This window comes from Ischnura elegans, chromosome 2 (assembly GCF_921293095.1).
Source record: "Ischnura elegans chromosome 2, ioIscEleg1.1, whole genome shotgun sequence".
Lineage (NCBI taxonomy): Eukaryota > Metazoa > Arthropoda > Insecta > Odonata > Coenagrionidae > Ischnura > Ischnura elegans.
The window spans coordinates 110,836,650-110,860,546 of record NC_060247.1 but is presented as its reverse complement, the minus strand read 5'-3'; the positions used below and the strand labels follow the sequence as shown (position 1 = coordinate 110,860,546).

Below are 23,897 nucleotides of genomic sequence, written 5' to 3'. Positions count from 1 at the left end.
GAGCAATTAGTGATTCTTTGATCCAAAGCGACTGTTATTTGAAATAAACTTCCAAACTCCGTGAATTAACCATTTTGGATTCAGAAGGTTAAAAGGAAAGACCGATTTCAGTTCCTGAGGGAACGCTATATGGAGAGAGGTGATGGAGCCAGAGGAATTTAGAATTACTGAGCGTGACTTCGTGGAATGACATATTCAAAACGTAAACAAAAACACTTATTGCTAGTCAAATTCCACTGCTTTATTAAAACCATTGATGTTCAATTTCAACCATTAATTCCTCCCACGTCCAATGAAATCGCCACATCTTATCTCCCTCGGCATCCCTAGGACTAACATTAAAGCCCTATGCAATAGTTTCAATAACAGTGTGTGGGAAGTTACTGAGTGCATTCGTTTACGTTATTTTCGATTATGACACCATGGAAAATAAACTGTTTTACCGGATCCTCTGCCGTCGTCTTATTGTCAGTCTTAAAATTCCTTAAAACGTTTCTAAGTTTTATAAATCGAGTTTCACCGTGAGCAACAGGCAATTAGTTTTCACGGAAATAAAACCAACAATAAGATGAGAAACACTACAAAATAAATTCGTCGAATTAATATCCCCAACACTAGAAATTATCTAACGAAATAGAACGCTCAATAACCACATCATACAATACAGCACAACTTAGAACATAATCAACGGGATGATGTGAGATGGGTATTATGTGCCATTTACAACACATGAAGAGCTTAAACCGTGCGGAAACAGTTGCCTACGCAATTTAAGTTGGGTTCTAAGATGACTTAAGTGGAGGTGTACTTAAATGAAGCTGGTGACACCTACACTACCAACTTAAATACAGAGCCAACTTAAGTAGTCACTTAAGTTACTAGTGTAGACCCGGCATACGGCTCACTTTGGCATGTATTCATAAACACCGAACACAGCTTCAAGTAAAATGCTCGGCTTTCGTCGAAGGCGGGCTGATTTCGCTCTGGGAGGGGATTTATGTGGGTTTGGAGGGTTTTCTTCCTCGGAAATTCATGCATGCGCCTTTTTGCGTGTGTTAAGTCAAATGAAACTAGTTGCAGACCCAATCTTTGCCAAATTGACTCTTGCTGGGCTTTGGACACAGAAATAGTGCGCTAAGTTCGATTGCAGAAAAGTTAGGAACGGCTGCGCCAGTTTTGTTGACCGAATTTTGAAAGTGATAGAACATTTGCATTGTATCTGGGCATTCTGTATAATTAAATAAATATAATGATAACGTGGAAGGTTATTCTGGATTTCCACCGAGTCAGGTTCTCCATCACGGCCGAGGTTTCGATGAACATGATCATCAGAATATTAATTCCTCTTGCATTTTAACTTTGTCTTTTCCATGCAATTTTATTTGGTACAATCGGTTTCAACGCCCCCGTATATTTTTTTCAAATTTAAATACCTATTTTTCCTATTTTTCGTCGTGATATTGGACGGAAAACATGGTGGAAAACCAGCACAGTTTCGCTTTTCGCGGTTCAAAATTGCCTTTGGGTCTTTTAAATATTTCGATGCATTCATGATCTACTGTCCCACATATGAACCGTTAATGCAGAAAGGCATTGAGTTCAATGTATGGAGAGACAAAAAACCAAGTAAACCAAAAAACCATACATACCACGTATATGTAATTTTAAAAGTATTTTTGTCTTATATGGCTGGGCATTTGTGACTTTTATACAGTAACATAAAATATTTTAAGAGAGCAGGCTTAGGATTTTCATTTGTATTAAGGACATTTTTCTTTTCTGAGGTAAAAAAGAACATTTTAGGATATTTCATGGAGAACAATCAGTAATCATCATCATCACTGGTCAACAATCCTAGGATTAGTTTGACGCAGCTCTCCACTCAGTTCTTCTATCAGCTAATCTTTTCACTCCTACGTATTTCTTCTCTTTCACATCTCTCTTAACTTGTTCCATATATTTTGTTCGAGGTCTTATCAGTATGCAAACAAATTATTTTGTAAAAATTTATTTGAGTGAAGAAAAAAATGTTTAACTACATTTTTTCAGTTTCCATATTCTTTGGATGCTGCTGTCGTTCGCCATGACAAAATCATGTCCCAAAAGTTCAATTTTTATTCTGGTATGTATACATTCGTTTTATTGAGATATTCCATTTTTAATTTTAATTAGAAGTATTGGAGGAACCGTTGGAAAGGCTTTTTTGAGCGCTGATCGACTCTTCTGCGTTCCTGTCTGAAATAAACCATTGCCAAGCCGGCGATGGTCATGTTACACTGCATTGTATGGTGCTTCTTGGATGAAAAAGTCATTCCTCTGTTTTATGATATGGAAAATGTCCTTTTTTGGTTTTTCGTGTTTTTAAATCTTTGGGATTTAGTTTTTTATACACCAGTTCAACGTTGTACAAATTTTTAAGCCCTCTTGCCGCTAATACCTTCATGATATATATCAGTTGTTCATTCCTTTTTGAAAGATTATGCACGCCAAAGAGGTTAATAGTGAGCTGTCTGAGGTAATAGGTGTCCAGGACAGGAATACAAGGAATACAGGATGCAAATCAGTTAAATTAGATGCAGGGCTGGCCTTAGGGCGGCGACCGCCCCGGGCCCCGCGCTAGAGGTGGCTCGCAGGGTATTATGTAGATGTAGATGTTTATGTACTCTTCATTTGAAAATAAAATATATTAAACAGTGCTGAAAATTCTAGCACTTTTATTTTGAAACTTCACCCTCCAGTTGTCCTCTTCACCTTCTCCATCCTAAATCCACGCCCAATTTTTCGAAAGCTTCTTGTCCTCCTTTTTAACTGTCCACGTTTCCGCACCGCATAATGCTACACTCAAGACCATGCCCTTCACTAGCCTTATCCTTAAAATTTTACGTAATAGTCCTCTCATTTTTATCCCATCTCAGGTTTTACCAGTTCATGAACGCCTCGACCAATACAAGATCTATACCAATGCTATTCTCTTATGTATTTCATAGGGAATATGTTCAAATTTGGGCTTGATATGCTTGGCTTATGAGTGGGTTGAGCGCTTGCCTATTGTCCAGTTCAAATCTCGGTGAAGGCTTTGGAAATCACCTAACAAAAGTTTCAATGTACTGCAAGATGGGACAGGGAAATGAACAATCCTATACCCTGAATGCTTGATAATTTACACATCTTTGGCTAAGTCTGGGGTGAGCTTCATCGTCGTCTATCCCAGCCTACCTTCGGGCTGATCCAAGTCGTCCGTCGTGACGAACGGTAAGTACCGAACGCTGTGGTCACGAATATTACAGTACAGGATTGTATCCCGCATTTATTAACATATTCAGGTTTTAAATCGACTTAGTAAACTGGATGGAGTCCATTCTGCTTCCCTTCCGGGGGATGCCCTGTTGCCCTCAATGAGATGTTAGAAAAAATAAATTGAAAGCTAGTACGAGGTAATGCTTTCTAATGTTAAGGAATAATTACTGTGTTGTTATGCTGTTGTTAGAAGAATTTAGACAGCTTTTGAAGTGATTAAACGCATTGGAATGCTTAATTTTGATTTTACTTGCTTGTTATCTCGTATGATGCTTCAATTTAGAAGTTTTTTTTGAGTGATTGATTTTCTGAGGTCGATCCGCTGTGACTCCCTGACCTAGAGCGCAAAATGTGGTGTAGAGGTACTGTGAAAGCTATTTAATTTAAGTATGAAAGTTGCTATTAAAGGAAAGTTTTGATTTTCTTTTAGGTATGCAAGTGCATTTCGAAGCATCTTCATGCATTTTGGTAGCTACTAAGTTACCATTATTATAGAGATTTCGTTTGTATACCTTGGATTAGATTCTTCGTGGATGTATACTTTGATGAACATTGTTTTGACACTTCCTTGATACGAATAAATGGACCACTGTTGTTCTTACTCATTTTTGTGTTACCCTGCTAAAAATATATCCCAAAACAGGACAATCGCAACTTCGCTCGGGTTCCAAATGGAATCCTTCGCATTGTAGGTTTCAGTTGGTGTGGTCAATGATTTGAAGACGGGGAATAAAACTGATTTAGCCTTCATTCAAGTATTGAGATGCACACAACTCTGTGGTTTATAATCATTACTTACCATCATACTTACCATTAGTGAAGTCATACGTTGTATTTCATTGGCGTTTAGTGAATATGGGTTGGATTTTAGAGTAGCTTGTTAACTAAAAAATAAGTACATGAATAACAACCTGCATTTTAGGCAATATTTTTTGCCACCTTCAGATTGCAGACAGGATGGATTTGGAAGATGACTTTGTCCAGACATAGATTTAGATATGTGAGGGTTGCCAGGTCCATGAGAAAGTTGCCTAAATGGATCCATGAGAAAGTTGCTTAATGTAAATCGACTTCAAGCAATTAATAATTAGAAATTTAGTTAAAAAAAAGGCTCCCTTGGATTTTTTAGAGGATTTGGTGATTACTAATATTATATGAGACTATGGATCATTCAGTAGGTAAATTCATAACGCACTACACTCCGTACATATGATAACTTTTATTTGTAGTGAAAGACGCGTTTGTATTTTGTAGCTGGCCATGGTAAGGCAGGCTTTGATTCCTCGGTTGCTGCCAAGGGTCCCAAATGAATGTTTCGAGGTTATTCTGAATCTCAGGGTTCTTTGGGTCACCAGGATTGTCGGGAAAGTAGGAAAATAAAATTCAATGTGCCAAGAATATGCCAATACATGAGTATGAAGGGGAAGAATGAATTAAACATTGGTTACAATTAACATAGTAAGTGTAAAGTTACGTAATGAAGAACTTTAAACTCTTAAAAAGAAATTTAAATTCAGTTTTATTTTGTGAGGCCTTTATCTGAAATGATATTGAAATATGAAATTTTGTATAATTTACTAAGCTGGTGTGTCACAGTGAGGGTTGTGGTTATTTATTGTAATCTGCTTTTCGTTTTGTGCATGGGGAAGTGGGTTTTTGTATACATTAAGCGATTAATATTAAGTTTTGGTCATCCTGTCATACTCTGAAAGATCGTCTATTGAACGTATTACTACGGTTGTTTGATTTGTCCATGTCTTTTTGAATAAAAGATTTAATTTTCGGAAAAAGTATATTTCATTACATTCTCCTTTTAGATCGATAAATTTAGTCCATTGTGTTCACATTTACTTAAATTCCATCCACATAATGGCTTTTATGAAAGGCCCTCAAAATAGGCGTTCGTTTCGGTGATAACCTCTTGGTTCAGCCAAAATCTTTTTCGGTTCTGTCATTTCTTCAGATTTGGAAATAGAAAGAAGTCGCAGAGGGCTAAGCCTTGAGGTTATGATAGATGGGGTATCAGTTTGTAGCCTAATTTGTTAATTTTTTCCACGTTGAATACACATTTATGCACTCATGCATTGTCTGGAACAGAGCCTTCTTCTTCAAATACGGTCGTTTTTCCGACAAATTAATACCAAATCTCTCCATAACCTCTGAATAATACTTGCCGGCAACTTCCAGGTTTTCCCGATTTCAAATATTAATTTTATTAATAAACACACTAATTAATTTCATTAATTTCTCTAATAATATATATGGTATTTGTCGAATTATTCATTTTTATTCAAAGAATATACATTGTAATGAACGATGGTGCCAGACACACAATGTGTTTAATTATGGCTCATGCTAGGTACAGGTTTTGCTCTTCAGCACACAAATTGAATCTATAATGTGAAGCATAAAAATATTTGAAGGCAGAAAGGATTGAAATAACCTTAATTAAAATGACAATATTTATTCAATAATTATGGAATATTTAAGTATTTTATACAAGAATCAGAGTTTCTGATCTTGTTTCCTAGAAGTTCCTGGGCGCTCATTAGTTCTGGATAGCAATTCTTAATTTGTCTCTGCATGCATTCATGAAAATCCCATAATCTCCTGTTGAAATAAAATAATGAAATATATTTTTACATAATTACTTTAAGCATTAAAGTCAATTATCACTTGAATGAAACTCATATTTTTTTTGCAAAGTAAATTTGCCTTGTACCTACGTGCCACACATTTTACTCTGTTTTTTTACATCTGTTTTTCTGTTTCATCACAATGTGTGATTATGTAAGAAACAATAAAAAACTATAGTCACCTTTCATAATATTTCCCCAAATATATATTTATCAAATATAAGGGCTTAAATCAAAGGAAATAATGTGCTAATATTTTAGAATTTGAGAAATAAGCAGGATGTTCAATGCTACCTAAGGTGTACTATTTGTAAACCTGAAAATTCCAAGAAGGTAGCTTGTTTTAAACAAAGGCTTAAATCTAAGGCTAAAAAAAATTAAAAGGTGGGAACGTCTCGAAAAAAAAAGAACGGTTTATACATATTTTTTAAATCATCATACATTTTTTTGTGAAATTTTTGACTGCACCACTTCCACGAGGAAATTAAAAAAAAACGATAAAAATAAATGTATGATTTCAGACATATTTTATTTATCAAACGAAATCTAAATATTCCTACTGTCAGACATTAACTTTTACTGTTTCTGCGAATATTCAATGACAGTGCATTTCACTTTTGATATGCCACCTACCATGCATTAAGGACTACTTGATATTTTGTAAGTATTTCTTATTTTAAAGTCCTTAATTCCAGCATAATCTCTAGTTCATGAAAAATTAAAAATTTTAGCATGAAATTATACCATTGGATAAAAATATGGCATTAGAGGAAGTTTGTCTATACTCACAGGCAAACGTACTGCTTCGTGAAGGGATCTTTCTCTTCGTTGGCGGAGTCACAGAAAAATACCATGTCAAGATGATCAATGAAATCTATGTGATCGACACATTCAACCCAGGTTTTACGGAAGCAGTCCTTATCGTCTCCATTGTGGGCTAGAAAGGAAAGGACGAAGTTGAGGAAAAATTTACCACCCTTTTTAATAGAAGGTACGATGAGGAAAAAAATATCACGGAAAATTTTCTCCCACCACTGCGGCTGCGAAAAATGGCGAAATATTTTCCTTTTCTGGTGGCTTATAAACATGAAAATATATTTGCCATTTCAACATGAAAGTTCAAAATTACCACCAAGTCAAACTTTAAGTCATCAATTTTGTTCGTACTCAAGCATGTGAGCATAATTATGGCGAAACGCAATTATTATTAAAGTTTTCAACCGGTTTAGATAGGTGTGCATGGGGCTTCACGAAGTATTCCCACGGTCTCCTCTCCCCTCATGGACTTCCTTCTTCAATTTAAAATAAGGCGTACTCCCTTTCATTCTATCAAAAATTCCTAATCTCTTCCTACTGTCTCAACTATCAGAGAGTATTGGAAATAGTTAGAAAAACCTTAAATTGTTCATCTTCTGCTATCATGTTGGCTTAGTTAATAGAGAGTAAACACGTATTCTGTGAGTTGTATGAATTTAAGCTGTTGTTTTCTAACTTCAGAAGATTTTATAACTATGGTAACTCATATTTAAGCGTTACAATAATCCTTGATATGCGTTTGAAGTACGTCTAATGCTCGTTAGTTTCGTATATTTGAGCAGCTTACTAAATATTATTTTCGAGTGTCAATTAATAGGTAAGCATAAACATGTTCTTGGAGCATAAGGGGTGGTGTGGAAAGGGTAAGCAAGAAAAAGTGGAAAAAGAATAATAGGTTGAAAAAACAACTCTATGTTTATAAAGGAGATATTTTTTGGGAAATAATATACAATACAGATTTTTCTCTGCTATACTATTGTATTTTTGTGTTCAATACATTTCAAAAGGCCTATTAAAACTCTAAGGCAGTTTTATTAAACAATTGCGTGCTTGTTTCTTTAATGTTTTGAACTTGATGCCCTATTTTGCTCCGGGTTCCCTTATAAAACTCAAATGGCTAAAAGCCCGTGACAGAGAAGTGTACTTTACCATCATTATGACTTATAAAATTCTGAAGTCTGGATGTTCGCCTTATTGGTTTAACAAATTTGTATTTAAATCAAATGTATTACAACGGTCTACAAGAACATATCCTTAGGATCTATTGATCTCACACCACCGAAATGAGATATAACGTAGCTCTTTCGTTGTTTTCATATCTCGGATAGTTTGAAAACATATAAATCCTTGGCAAAGTTCAAAGGAAAAAAGTTTCAACGTAATAAATTCCAGCACTGAACAATTAATGAAATAGAAATTGATTATTGTGTTCTCTGTTTTTTTGTATTCACATTAACTCCACTTATTTTTGCATTATCCATTAACTGTAATTACTCTCTAATACTACTAACACTCTTTAATTATCTTTTTAAATTTTTTAAAAATGCAAATGTATTATTTTGGTTGTTTACTTATCAATGTCTAATAGTACCAAGAATTCCACCATAACAAATTTTTATTTGTTTATTTATTATCCGTAATTTCTCATCGCTTGGCCTGCCAGTGATGCGAGTGACCACTTCAGTAATATCCCTGAAATGCGCATGGGAAGACAGCACATTTAAAGTCCAATGGAGAATCATCCATTGTAATATTTTAGATTGTAATGTACCTCATTTTGCGAGTAAAAACAAATTTCATTTTCAATTTTTATTAACCCTGGGATTTAGAAGCTAGGAAGTAATTTATCAAAATATTTGGGGTATGCTGAAAATGAAAAAGCAGGAGCAATTTCCACAATTTTACATTTATTAATACGACCGGTTTCGCTTTTCAGCATCATCAGGTCTGATGATGCTGAAAAGCAAAACCGGTCGTTTTAATAAATGTAAAATTGTGGAAATTGCTCCTGCTTTTTCATTTTCATTATGTCACGTTTCCACTACATCTCGCCTGAAACCTCAGACTATATTGGGGTATGCTGTTCTACGGAAGAGAGGCATGGGAAATGGCAGCAGCGGAGAAATCAAGGTTTGTAGGCTTCCGAAATATGGTGCTACAGAAGAATGATAAAGATCAAATAGATCGACCTGGTAAAGGAATGGAGAAGTACTAAGAATTACAGGAGGATAACAGGGGCCGTATTCTGTATTTCGTCGGTACCGCACCGGTCGGTTTCCCTCCCCAGCCCACCGACAGCACATCATTCCGTACCGACAACGGTTACCGTACCGACGACGCGTCGTCGCGACGTAGTCGCGACGGCACTTTCAGCGATTCTGTAAGGACGTCGGTTTCAATCCAGTCGGTACGGTTCCCTCTCCTTCCCAAACAGGGAAAATCCGAATACATCCGAAGTTTCACGTGTCACCATGAAAGAAGGGTAAAAACAAGTGAAGACTCATTGGCACAGTTTGTTGTCGTCATTCTCAATCTTTTTATTTGCGGAAATTACGACTTATTGCTAGATTAAGATAAACGATATTGGATAAGTTGTTAACAATGCTTATACAATGTGTGGTAGTAATGCTGTACCTACAGAATCGAAGGAAACAATATTACAACATCACAATAAAGTTTGTATGTGATGGAGATTGTTGTTGCTGGAATGGATTATTGAAACTATCCTCGAGATCGTAGTTTCTTTTTTTAAATATTGGTTCCGTATAATGCTATTTATTCATGATTTGGTAATATAGTTGTCATTATGTAAGTTCCGTCGAAATGTTATCAGCGGAAGGTTATGCCATTGGCACCGTAGCAGACGAAAATAACATACAATGGAACGTGAACGTAGGATTCAAAAGCAAATGTAATTGTCATATTAGAGGAACAAGTTAGGAAATTGTTATAAAAATATGGAGCTGGGTGTAATCAAAAGAAGTGTAATGACGAGGAAGTAAAGAAATTGTGATTGGGTGAAATACATATGTATAAGTTGCGCATTCCAAGTGAGAGAAAATGATAATATTGCGGTAAACCTCATACTTATCAACAAATATCTTCTTTTATCGTCAAGGGAATCAATTGCTGACGATGAAATTAAATATAGTTGCCTGTTACAAATGAAAGAAACTGATACAGTTGTGGCAAACTTCATACTTCATACTTACTTACATAAAAAGATCTTATTTCTATGCCGAGAGAAACGCCAATTGATTGAGTGAAAAAACAGTCGCCTATTCAGAGTGATATGAAGTGATAACATTGCGGCAAAACTTATATTTAATCAATAATATCTTTTTTATGTCAAAGGAGCAAATATATGATGATAGAGAGAAATAAAGCCTATTACAAGCGAGTGAAAGTGGTAACATAAATGAGAGAAAGTCATTATATGTTAGCAAACCTCATGTTTATTAACCATTATCTTATATTTCTGTCAAGGTAATTAATATAGATGATGACACAGTGAATTATAGAGGCGTATTCGAAGGGGCAGAAAAAGATAACATTGCAGAAAACCTCATTATTTACTCGGTGATGAGGTAAAAACAAAATAAAACGTACAATGCGCACCGCATGCATGAGTTCATGAAACCCACTAGTCGGTGGCCGTACCGACACCTTTTTGCTGTCGGTACGGCTACCGACGATCTCCCGTCCTCTCGTCGGTGCCGCACCGATCGGTTTGGAGTTACAGAATACGGCCCAGATATGAATCCTCGTCAATACCGACATAGGGAGACCGAGTCACAAAATCGGCCATATTTAGGGACATGATGGATGGAGACAATCGTCCGGGAACAAGTAGATGGCAAGTGTAGGAAAAGAAGAACGCGAATAAAATGTTCTTATAATAGCATATGAAAGAGAAAGATTGTAAAAAGATTACACTAGTCTACAAAAAACTTTTTTTCTGTTCTAGACATGTTGTTGGGTGATCCTACAGGCGTTTTTCGTGCCGATTCCGAGAATGGGCACTGAGTGTTTCTATCACGTCTAGTTTCCTTAGCACAACCGGAACATATCCTTGAAGTGTATTTCATTGACAACAAGTTTATACATGTTTTGACAGAATAGGAAGTCATGACATCGTAGGACAACATGTTTTGGTAGGAAAGTTTTATTTTCACCTGCTCATGCTCATGCATGCATAATTGAATTAAATAACTACTTTCGCAAAATCAAAAACACACATTAAGCTATTCTTAGGATAAGACGTGATAGAAAGACTCTAAGCACAAATTCGAAATCAGCGCCAAATACACGTCAAAGATAACCCAATTATATCTCTAGGATAAAATCTATGTTGCAAGTGTTAGCTAACAGGAGAATTGAGTGGAGAGCTGTGTCAAACCAATCTTAGAATTATTGACCAGCGATGATGTCGATGATGAATTATTTCCTTTGGCATTTGAAAAAAATACTAGGACTTAATTTCGTCGCATTAACAATGCACAAGGTTATTCACTCATAACCAAGGAAAGGAAGTTTTATCATTAAGGCATCATGTATAAAGAGATGAGATTAACGCTAATAACGCCTAATTTACACTAAATGTCAAAACGTACCACTTAAAATGCCATTCTCGTCGCACAAGCCCGACAGTATATCTTCAAACAATTTCAAAAAGAAAGGCACCATGATTCTTGACTTGTTGGAGGCTTCTTTAATCTTTGTAGAACCCTCATTCGCGCAGCGCAACATGCCAGTCTGCATTCTGCGGAGAAAAAAAATTCAGTCACAATATCAGTGAAAAAATTCACTCACTCAATCATTCACTCATTTAAACCGAAGGTTGTTTTGGTGAGGGTAGAGCCTGATCCGGAATAAGCCAAAGGCTTGTAAAGGCCACAAATTCTGGGCGTGGGACAATTCCTTACCCTGGACCACGGCGCACTTCGAGGATTTTGATTTGGGGTGATCAGAAGGCTCGAGCAGGAAATGAACCCTTAATCCCTCTATCAGCAGCCAAGCGCTCTTACAACTAGGCTACCACTAACTTACTTTGAAAAAATTACCTAGGTTTTTTTTATAATATGAGTTTTTCTGAATATATATGTATATAATAATACCTCCACTTACGATATTTCAGAGATAAAAACAATAAAAAAATTGAAGCGTGCCTGATATTCCAAATTTGGCGTCTTTGACATGGCTGACGCAATGCGATGTGACGTAGATAAACCAAGGAGGTTGTAAATATCTGGCGGGGGCACCACTGGTTTCGAGCGTGGAGTGGCACGGAAGTGTGGCCGGAATGGGCCACACTTCCGTGGGCCACACTTCAATGGGCCGGCACGCCCTGTTTGACCAAAAAATTGACAATCCAATAAGGGTCAATGCTTACTATTTTGGCGAAATTTTTGGTCGCAATTCGCTCCGCGAAGTCATGACTCAAACATCTTTTCCCAGGGAGAAATTATCATCAATCACCTTGATACGTTTTACAACCAGCTCAACCGAAAATAAAATTTTACGAGAGTAAACTACTCATTTGCCTGCTTTTGTACTGGCGTTTAATTTTATTAAAGCCAGCGGAAATCTGACAATTACAGTAATACAGTATATTTTCTAGGATATCCGCACCAGTAAAGTGGCTAACTGACACAGAGTTTATACATAAATACAAGTATCGCGAATGATGGGAAAAATCCGATGACAACCACCGGTGAAATACAAATAAACTTAACTTAGATCATGTAAGCAGTAGACGCGTTTATAGGAAAAAATATTGGAACCAACATGATAATGTTTTCATGAAGAGTCATGAAGGTCTTGCTGTGGACTAGTGGTGTCATAAGCCTCCTGATATGCGCCGCGCATGCGCAATCCCAAAAAAAGTAGAAAAAAAGCATATAATGTATGAGTTTTTTCAAAACGAAATTCCTTTTTTTTGGGATAATTCCGCGTATTTTTTACGCGATTTTTCTTAAATTCCATCGTCTGTTTGAGCAATGAAATGTTATAATTGATTGTTAACCCACTTTTCATTTTCAGATCGGGTTGATATTTTACTTAATCGCTTACTCCTGATGACAATACCAAATTCAATAATCAGGCGTTTGAAATTCTGTTCCATTCCGGTCCACCTAGTAAAGTAAATTTCCTTGAGGGTATATTGTTTTAAAATTTATCAATAGATGGGTTAGTTACATATGTTATTTGCAGAAACTAATTCAGCAGCACTAGTTTTTAATCTATTACGTGTTTCTTCTCTTTCATGCTACGTGCTGGTGATTGGTCACCCTCTGCCAATCAGTGGTGTCAAGCATTCATGCATTTATTTTCGAAGTTACCTCGCGGAAGTGGTGCTGCTAAAAAATTGTAATTCTATGTTTCTCTCACATTTTTGATACCTAGATGATTAGATTTATTAACTTAAACAGGAAAATTGAGTAAATTCGTTAGAGATGTGACATTTCAGTCGCACTACGACAACATAAACTATATTCGCCGTAAATTTTCTCGTCAAACGTAGATTTACTGCGTTAGGTTGGTTTTCGGGAACGAGTTAATGCACAGCTGTGCCCAACCGCGTTCTATCAACCGGAAATCCTTTAGATCGATATACACATGGAGTTGTGCGGGAAGGCTGTGCTTAGCACAGTGGGCACAATAGCACAATAGACCACCTGGGCACTTATCCCAGGTGGTCTATTGTGCAAGCCACAAATCTATAATTACCTGTATAATCCGGTAAGATTAAATAGTTGTGTTGAAACGTATTCACAATATCTTGCAAGTTGGATTCAACAGTGAAAAGCACTGTTTTATTCGAAGATCCTGGAGAAATCAATAGAAAACTGAAAATACGAGAATTAACCTTTCATGGCATAGTGCTCGTGGAATAGTGCTGAAATTATGCATTCATTTTTGTCATTTTTGGACATATCTTCATCGGTGGTGTCATGGCTCCGGAATGCCGTTCCGGCACTGGCTAACATTATTAAGTTATAATGGTGAAATACCATTTTTATCAATTTTATTGCCAAAATTGTTTATATATATATGACAATCGTAACCAAAACAAAAAATTTTGTAATAAAATATAAATAATAGCTTGTAATAAAAAAACGCACAGTAATATTTCATTTCTAAAAAAAATTTAGGAAAGAACATTCCGGCACTGCTAATATTGCTATACTTCTGCCAATCACCCTAGAGGTCGCTCTTTGGGTATTTAGTAAATCTCAGAACTAATTAAAACTACAGCAACTCACCTGCAAACGTGGATACACCTGAGGCAATTGGTGACGTTGTGAAGGCGACTCGTCTCATTCAATGCTTCCTCCGTGAACATGGGCTCAAAGCACTGGCCATACTCTACGGTCCAGTTCTGGAAAGTTAAATGTTTCATTTCAAAAAATCTTCAGAAGGAATAACACAATAGGGTGATCCTTAGAATTTCCCAAAGTTAAAGGTATGGTTGTGCAGGGTGGTTCTTAAGATAAGTCCCAGAGTTAAAGATTTTGCGAGCATTCAAGAAGAATTTAGATAAAAGCGTCTATGGAGATTCAATTACTACTACCAATTGTAACCTTACCCCTGGGCTACAACCTTGTCGCGGTGGAAAGAATTGCGCGTCCCTATGATCTCTGGAGCTGCACTGGGGGGATTAATTCTAAATTATTGCTGGAAGGGCCACCCATGCCATATAGGTCGAAGGGTAAGGGCCAGACGAAAGGTAGTCCACGTGATGGTGTCACATAAAAACACTGTTGAAATGGAAGAGGGAAACCCTACCAACTATGTCTACCCTGAAAACATTGAGTACAACGAAATGAGCCTCGGAATCTCATCGAACGGGACCCGTCAACAAAGGGCGGGTGGCGGTCACGGCAGCGAGGTTGACAAGGTCCTCGGGGTCGTCAACGTGCGAAATCCTTGCAGAGACTTATCATCACCATCATCAGCAACAGCATAGAATATTTAAGAAAAGAAGACCAGGAAAATGGAGGAGAAGAAGTCGGCAATAAGTGTAGGGACGTGGAATGTGAGAACAATGTTTAGGGCGGGGAAGAAGAAAATATCAAAAGGGAAATGGATAAAAAGAGGATAGATATCTTAGGATTATGCGAAGTGAGTTGGAAGGATGGTGTGGACTATTGGAGTGATGGGTATAGGGTTATATATAGTGGTGTGGAGGAAAGCCAGCAAGGGGTAGCTTTATTATTAAACGGGAAGATAAGTAAGCGTGTGGTAGGTATAGACAAAGTAAGCGAAGGGATTATTGTGGTAGAAATTGATGCGCGACCCCCAACCTAGTGATGGTTCAAGTTTACATGCCCACTAGCAATCATAGGGAGGAAGAAGTAGATGAGGTGTATGAGACCCCAGGGAAGAAAAATCTAGTATAGATGGGGGACTGGAACTGCTCAATCATGGAAGGGAGGGATGGACACGAAACAGGAGATATTATGCTAGGAAGGTGGAACAGGGGAGAGAAGGCAGCAGAAATTTTCAGGAGAAACAAATTATTCATCACAAACACGTGGTTCAATCATCATAAAGGGCGAAGGTACCTAAACATGGAAAATTCCAGGGGATATTAGGAGATATCAGATGGATAAGATTACGGTAAGACAGTGGTTTAGAAAACTCGCGGAGCTTCCCTGCGGCGGATGCGGATTCACACCATAATCTAGTGCTCATGAAATATAACGTAAGATGCAAAATACTTATGAAAGCTAGGAAGGAGGAAAGGAAAGTTAGAAGCGAGGAAATGGATTGTAGAGGCGCTGAAGGGGACTATCAGGAGAGAATATCAGGAAGTAGTGGAAAATAACATCCGTGATATTAGAAGTAGTCAGACTGTAGAGGAAGGGTGGGATGATATTAAAAACGGGAATAGTTAAAGAGGCGGATAAGTCTATTGGCTACGCTGACAGCAGGAGGATAAAGAACACGTGGATTACGAAGGCAATGGTAAAGTAAATGAAGGAGAGAAGGAAGTAGAAGAACGAGGACACTTAGCAGGGCAAAATAATGTATAGGGAACTAAATAATCGACCACGGCGTGAAAATGTGAGAGCAAGGGAGGCTTGGTGGAAAAGACAGTTGAGGAAATGGAAAAGTTTCAGAAGGAAGGAGAGGTAGGCGCTTTGTTGGCCAAAGTTAAGTCATAATCGAGTGGCAAAAGAGGATAAGCCATGTCTAAAATTAAGTCTAAAGATGGGAAGGTTGTTAACTAAGCGAGAGGATGTACAGAGTAGATGGAGGGAATACCGGGAGAATCAGCATGAGGGGAAACAGGCCAGAAAGATTCACTTTAGAACAGTAAAGTGCCGTGGAGGAGGATAATCCTGGGCCGGGGATCTTAGATGCGGAAATCGAGAGAGCACCTCGTGATATGAAGGCTAAGAGAGAAGTGGGCGTGGACAATATGCTAAATGAGCTGCTGAAGAATCTAGGGAGGGAAAGAGAGTATGAGGGTTCTGGGCGAACCCTTCGAAGGATACAACACATCGGGGCCGGGAACCAAGCCCGTGGCTCATACGCCCGATCACCCGGGGAGGGGGAGGAGAGGAAGGAAAAAGGAAAAGAGGCGCCGCCGCGATAGGAGCCCGTCGACGCCTCTGGGAAAGGAAAGGGACGGAAGGGACGGGACGAGGGAAAAACACCCCAACGCTATAGAAGCGAAGAGGGCCCTACAATTAGCGAAACCAAGCATAAGCAATTAATGTGCCAGCGATTTTAGTGGGTTTTCCTATGAGGAAGAAAAATCCATTTATCAAATCGCTAGATTCTAGGGAGGGATAGTAAGAAAATGTTTATTCGAGCGAGTACGCAGGATCTGTGAGGAGGGATATTGGCTCGGGGATTTCGTGAAGACTTCTAATCCCGCTACCGAAAAAGAAGAAAGCTGTAATGCGGAGATTATAGGACTATTAGCCTAATATCGCACGAGGCGAAAGTGGCTCTGAGGATATTGAACAGACGAATGGAGGCGAGGGCAAGCGAGTAATTGGACAGAGATCTCTTTGATTTTATAAAAGGGAAGTAAAATTCTGATGCAATAGCAATAATGAGGTCCCTCGTGGAGAGGAACTTAGAATATGACAAGGACTTGAACACCTCTTTCGTGGATTTTGAAAAAGTATTTAATAGGGTGAACTGGGTAAAGTTAATGGATATACTCAAGAGAATAGGTATAGTTTGGAGGGATAGGTGACTGATTCATAATCTATATATGGCCCAGACTACGCAGGTGAGGGTAGCAGACGGTGAATCTGGGTGGGCCGGCATGGGCCGAGGAGTGAGTCAAGGCTGTCCTCTATCGCCGCTGCTCTTTAACGTGTACGCTGAGGCGATGGTAAGGGAAGCGTGGGATGAGTGAGAAGCTGGAGTGTAAGCAGGAGAAATGATGTTCAAACCAGTGAGATTTGCAGATGATCAGGCGTTGATTAGCCAGTCAGTGAGGGGACTTCTGGCTCTAGTGGATGCGTTATACGAGCGTTGTGAGGAGTATGGGATGAGGATTAATCAAAAGAAGACCAAGATTATCCGGTTTTGTGAAGCATCACGAGCGAGGAATATGAGACTTAAGATAAAAGTGGGTGGTGAAATACCTGAGCAGGTTGAGCAGTTAATGTATTTAAGCAGAACGTTAGAGGAAAACGGATACAGTAGTAAGGACATCATGGAGAGAATTGCATTAGGGAAGGAGGCGTTCATGAACAGGATGGAGCTTCTGTGAGGATCGTTATGAAAGAATTTAAAGATATGGTTAGTTAAAAACGTGGACACTTAGGTTGGAGGACGAGAGAAGACTCGAGGCATTCGAGATGTGGGTGTGGCGAAGAATGGAGAAGGTGAAGTGGACGATAAGAAAGACGAAACACGAAGTGCTGGACATGGTGGGTGAGGAGAGAGAGATTTTTGATGAGATAAGGAGGAGACAGAAGGTATGGATGGAGGGGATACTTAGCGTGGAGTGGATTTTGAAGGCAGTGTTAGAGGGTAGAATGTTAGGTAAACGAGGGATAGGAAGGAAGAGATTAGGAATTTGTGATAAAATGAAGGGGAGTAGTCCTAACAGCGAGTTTAGGAGGGCAGTGCTTGAAGGGCAGGTAGGCTCCCAGAATACTTCATTAGTACTCCATGGAAACCTACCTTAACCAGTAGAATACTATAATAATACCTATAATTATTTTGGCAATAAACAGTGATAAATAAAGCATTCAAGGTAATGATGCAAAAGTTTAAAGTTTATCTAAAGAATAATATGGTTTTACGATGGGTGCGAATGGTAAACGAATATTGAGCGTATGCAACCCGCGTGACACCCAAATTGTCTGTCTTGGGTGGCGCGCGCTCACTCTAGGTGCGATGTCCCAGGATCCAAATGGCAGAAATGAAAGGCATTTGAGTCGATACACTACAAATGTCTAACGAGTCGTTGTAAAAAACCGAAAAGTGATAGAATAATCCTAGAGTGACTTCATTTTTAGTTATGTCCGAAAAACACAAAAAATACCAAACTTTAAACTTTAAAAAGTGCGATGTGGCACGTTTTCCCGGTATCCAATTGCAAAAATAAATTACACGATTTATTTTCTAGCCAAATGGAACAAATCTGGGGGGCGTCCTAAAAAAATTCGAAAACTTTAAAAATAAGGGGAGTAGTCCTAACAGCGAATTTAAGAGGGCAGTGCTTGAAGGGCAGGTAGGCTCCCAGGATACTTCATTAGTACTCCATGGAAACCTACCTTAACCAGTAGAATACTATAATAATACCTATAATTATTTTGGCAATAAACAGTGATAAATAAAGCATTCAAGGTAATGATGCAAAAGTTTAAAGTTTATCTAAAGAATAATATGGTTATCTATTTAAATTTGGTAGAAATTATTTCAGCAGCTCCAGTTTTTATCGATTACGTGATTCACCCATTCATGATGCATGCACCTGGTCATGAAAAACGCTCTACACACCAGCAATCATGAATGGTATTAACTGCTTAAGACTTACAGCGATCATATTAATATCTTCTGGTTAGATTAACACTTTGAAGCCCGTGGTATTTTCATGTGCAGGTTGCGTGAAACCCAGATTTTTTATGTTTTTTTATGTAAAATTCAGTACATTTAGAAGTAAATATATTTAGGAGTTGCTTAATGCCAGTAATTTCCGTTCAAAAAGACCAAATAGCTAACGAAACAGGCTACGTAGTTGGGGCTCGAGAAAAATGCAAGGAATATTTTTCTACGGAATCAAATACGGCTGCCCGAGGTCTACTCGGGCTCGAGGCCCTGATAGGAAATATAGTTACAGTAGTTACAGAGGTTTTCTGGGGATCGAGCTTCAAAGGGTTAAGTAGACTTAGGTAGTATTTGATCAAAAAAGGTAGAATACTGAACTTTAAGCATTTGTATGAAATTCTGCCGAATCTCCACAGAGACGCAATATCATCTTCTTCAATCTTCCTCATCCCGTCACCGGCAAAAAATATGATTGGTTCACTAAATTGTTTTTCAAATGATAGAACATATTTGCATTGCAAATAGCTTTATAAAATTAAATTTTACCCATCCCTTGATTTTTTAAATGGCTGAAAGGTAGATTTTAATTTCCAAGGTGTAGAATACCACATAAATATTGAAGTTACGTATGCTATGATGAAAAAATATTTCCAAACTTTTCAAATAAGGAAATGTTTTTATTGTTCCTCTTACTTAAAATAAACCTCAAAGACGCAAATTGCCCCGCGACAATGCACACTTTCACAGAGGCGAATTTATTACGAGATATTACGAGATTTTCCTATTTAAATTACATGGTTGTCATATTTGAAGTTCCCGGATAGGCTTCATACTGATTTGCGCGGTGATTGACCACCAGTATTGCATTTTTTTTAGTGTTAATCGCGGTCGATTCACCTTTGATATCAGTAGACCAAGAGTAAACCAAGATATATTTTTCACGAGCATTATAATGAATCAATCTTAAGTGAAATGACTCATTTAGTAAGTACCTACGCGAATATTATTATGGCATTCTTCATAATGCTCTCCAGGCTCATAAGTCAAACGTGAAAAAGCAGCGGCAAATGTAGTTATCAAGCAGATACCTGAAAATGAAAAGAAAATGACGCTTGAATGAATGACAGAAAATTTTTAACCGTCATGATTTTCAGCGGTATTTAGGCGCATGCTTTAGTTTCCTCAAACTGAAATTCACTGCAAGATATATAGGTACATAATTACGTGGATGGTCAACGGTACCTAGCATTGAGAAGATTCAAAAATTGCTTATATAAGTAAGTATAATGCAATGGAAAAGCATGCATGAAATTTATGCACGTGGTTTTGAGATATGCTCATTAAAGCACAAGGCTATCCAAGAAAGTAACATCAGACTTGCCAGCGGCGTGAAGAAATATTGTTCGCTTTACGGGCGAATTAACCGGATAAAGGTACCGAGAGAACGTTACCTTACTTATTGTCTGGAAGGAAAACTAGACCTATTAGCCTAAGGAGCACTATCGTTTAAGCTGCAGAACCATTTTCAATACGACTAAAAGCATAGGAGTGACGTTTTATTTCTACGTCGAGTTATAGACAAAAAGATTCCCTGCTTCGAGTTGTATCTTGTGGTTAATTGTTTTCTATGAAAAGTACCCCTTTTTCGTGGGTAAAATCTCGTTGAGCCCACCATTGAGCACTTACCGCTCCTGCATTTTTCGTTCCATTAAAGCGCAGTTTTTATACGGGGAAGCTTGATGTATGCCTAACTGTTTTACGGGAAAAGAATTGATCATATCATTTTAAATCAATGAAGTCGATGAAAACAAGGCAAACCCCTGATCTCTTCGCTATCAATGACCCAATTGCTCTACATCTAAATCAGCATTCACCCGCAAGCCGTGTTTAAAGGATTGTCCATTGGTACTGTTGTGTTCGTGAAATTAAATTATTTAATTTCGTTTATCAGTTTAAAGAATTGATATAGACTAAGAATATAAAATCGTAGGTCACGTCGATATACATGTATAAATTTATATATATAAATAAATACTTAAAATGCGAGGATATATACAGGAATTCAGACACAAATTTTATTTGTTATGATAATTATTTAGTCAGGCATCAACTACATTTTTAGTGGCAAAATTCCTCAAGAAAATAACCGCGGAATAGCCCGGGAATTGAGATAACTTCATGCACCCTTTTGATGTCATATGCTCAATCAAAATTTGCATATTTTTTCCAAGATGGAGACTTCAATTATTATGTGGTACTAAAAGAAGATACCAGAAGCAATAGTTTTGATCTTTGTTATGGATATAGTATTAATTATTTTAGCAGAAAAATTCACGTTTCCAGTCTCATTATTCTATTCCTTAATAACTTATAACGAAAAAAAGGCCGAGATTGCGAAGACTATGAATATTAAGATAGCATTTTAGTGGCAGTTTGAAATGGTCCGAGGATGCGCGATGAGACCGTGCCTATAATTGGACTAAAACTCACTTTCATAATCGCATGCGAGAATAACTTTGGGGAACACAATATATTAAAAGCATTCTTGTATAATAAGTAGGTATTCTACCACTATATTCAACCAATAATACTGAATGATAAAGATATGTCTGAATACTTCATGATATCAATACTTATGTTCTATTTACACGGTGTAGCATCATTACATATTATTGGCTTACAAGATCCCCGTTCAGGGGCTCCCTTGGTCCATTTCGTTCACATTCGCCACTGAAAAGACTACGATTTACAAGTCTAAACATCGAGATCATAAAATGGGGTACCGAACTCACTGATCGAGCTTCTTATCTACAGAAAATTTTCCGATGCCTTTTCGCACCTAAGTGTCGTTGGAGGTGATTTTGATTTCTATGCGTATAAATACTATCTTGAATAGATTATTCGTTAAAGAAACCCAAACGAGGGGTATCCTATGAACCCAATGCGCCTAAACATTACGCCTGAGAATATTGAATGAATTCCTAGATCACACACATTAAATTACCATTGGTAGAATAAATAATTATCACCGAATAATTTCAACAACGTTTCAAGAATGTTCAAAACCATATTTTTGACGGAAAAAAGTAAAATATTTAAAAATAACTCACCCAAAATGAGTACTGACATGACTGAAGACGTAGAGAAGGTATTGAGTAACTTCATCGTGACAGAAATATTACAAAGAAGAGTATTTCCCGCGGAAAAATATGTTCACAGAATTTCAACGAGCTGTTGTACTAAGATACACAAGCACTGTTCTTTTCAGATCACGAAACTCAATCGAAGTAATTCATTAGGAAAATATTGCCAACCCATTTTCCACTATCACTAAGGGGGTCACGATCCTTTGGACGTGACGGAGATATAGGGTGAAGTAAACATCATCCCAGTTCCAAGTTCATCAATAAAGAACATTTGGTTTTCAAGACTGTGTTCGCGAGAAAACTAGATGTTAGGAGGTCTCAAGATTGTCTTCCATGACAGAATTTCATTAATATTTTCGACGTATGAAACGCATTTGAAAGGCTTCACATACCGTCAACGACTTTTCTTTTTGCAAATTTGAAATATTATAACTCTATGAAAGCTATTATATCTATATGAAAGCTATCGGGAAAATGTTTAAAATTCTCATCCATCTTATATGCAATATAATGAACACTGATTAAATGCACCTATCATTGGATAAAATAAGACACTGAGTTCTCCCTCAAGTTACGTATGCCATGCAAAATAAAAGAGAAATTTTACTTTTGACCGATACGTAGAGAAATAGTGTATGGCATATCGATTTTTTCGCACGTAAAATGTCAATATACACATTATAACGTATTCCTTATTGTACTAAAAACAATTTAATTTTATATTAATTATTTGAGCAAAAGTCCATTAATGGGAAATTGATTCTAAAAGACAATACGAAAGGTATATAGTTTCACAGCACAGTTTTCCACAAGTTTCAGCATATTTTTTTCTTGGACGCCACCGAAAGCTTCCGTTTTTTTCACAATTTTTATCGGCTAAATAATTATTTTATTTTGAGAGATTAGTTATGCTTATAAGTAAAACCGTTAGTTAATGCAGTCTTTTGCCCGCTCTGAAACAGACAGAGGAAGACAAACTGCTATAGAGTTAGTGAAGGGTTAACATTATACATACCACTGTTTGATACTTTATCCACAGTGACAAGCCAATCGCTTCATTTCATTCATTTCAATCTGTTGTAGTAAATTCTATGGCCCTGCAATCACAATTTTATTTAGAACATGTGACGTAACTAACCAAGCACACCACAATAACGCTAATAAACATTACCTCTTCACTGTCCACTGTCGAACCTTTTTTGCGACGACCACAATGCCAATCCAACATTTTCCAATTCCTCGAATCACGTGCGGCCCAATGAAAGAAAATCACTAGCTTTCAGTCTACCTCTAATGCCACGGCGATAATGTGAATTATTTAGAAAAAAAAACTCAAAATAACGGAAATGTTAAATATTTGCGAGTTTTTAATCAATCAACTAACAATTTCCATTTCCTGTGCTTTTTGTCTACATAGCTCAGGTAATTTTAAATGGAGACATTCATTTTTCATAGCAGTCAACCACATGAATTCATCGTGAATGCTCAGTTTTGAATCATTATTCCATATTACGAACGTTATCTTAGATATTCTCTTAGATTTTAATGTACATTCTTGAGCTATAAACGACGACTTCAAGTTGAGGTCAAGTGCATTCTCAGAAAACGAATATAGTTACAGGATAAACAAATCTAAATCAACAATCCTAATTTGGTAAAAGGTAACATTGGTAGTGATTTAAATAGAATTTAAATTTAATTAAAAGCAGAGTATTTAAATTAGAATTAGAATTGAAATACTCTGCTTTATTTAAATTTAGACGCTTAAATGAGCAGAGTAAAATCGAGATTACTTGCAAAACCAAAATCATCCATCTTAGCATTGGATAGGATTGTTGAGAGTAGAGCTCACCCCGTTCTAAGTCTCTGCTACTTGATTTCCACACATTCAATGTATTGTGGGTCCACTTCGCATGCGGACCACTCTCGGTGAGATCACTCAGAATTTAAAAATCGATTTGCCAAATAATTAAAA

At 37.3% G+C, this 23,897-nt stretch overlaps 1 protein-coding gene across 1 annotated transcript; it reads right to left on the bottom strand.

Moving 5' to 3' along the window:
- Positions 1-5,564: 5,564 nt before the first annotated feature.
- LOC124154403 lies at positions 5,565-22,069 on the bottom strand. The gene is made up of 6 exons (XM_046528106.1): positions 21,887-22,069; positions 19,773-19,864; positions 14,015-14,130; positions 11,363-11,511; positions 6,723-6,870; positions 5,565-5,907 (listed from the first exon to the last, which is right to left on the bottom strand). Exons 1-6 carry the CDS (start codon positions 21,939-21,941, stop codon positions 5,772-5,774), a joined length of 696 nt encoding a protein of 231 aa, XP_046384062.1. The 5' UTR covers positions 21,942-22,069; the 3' UTR covers positions 5,565-5,771.
- Positions 22,070-23,897: the final 1,828 nt, after the last annotated feature.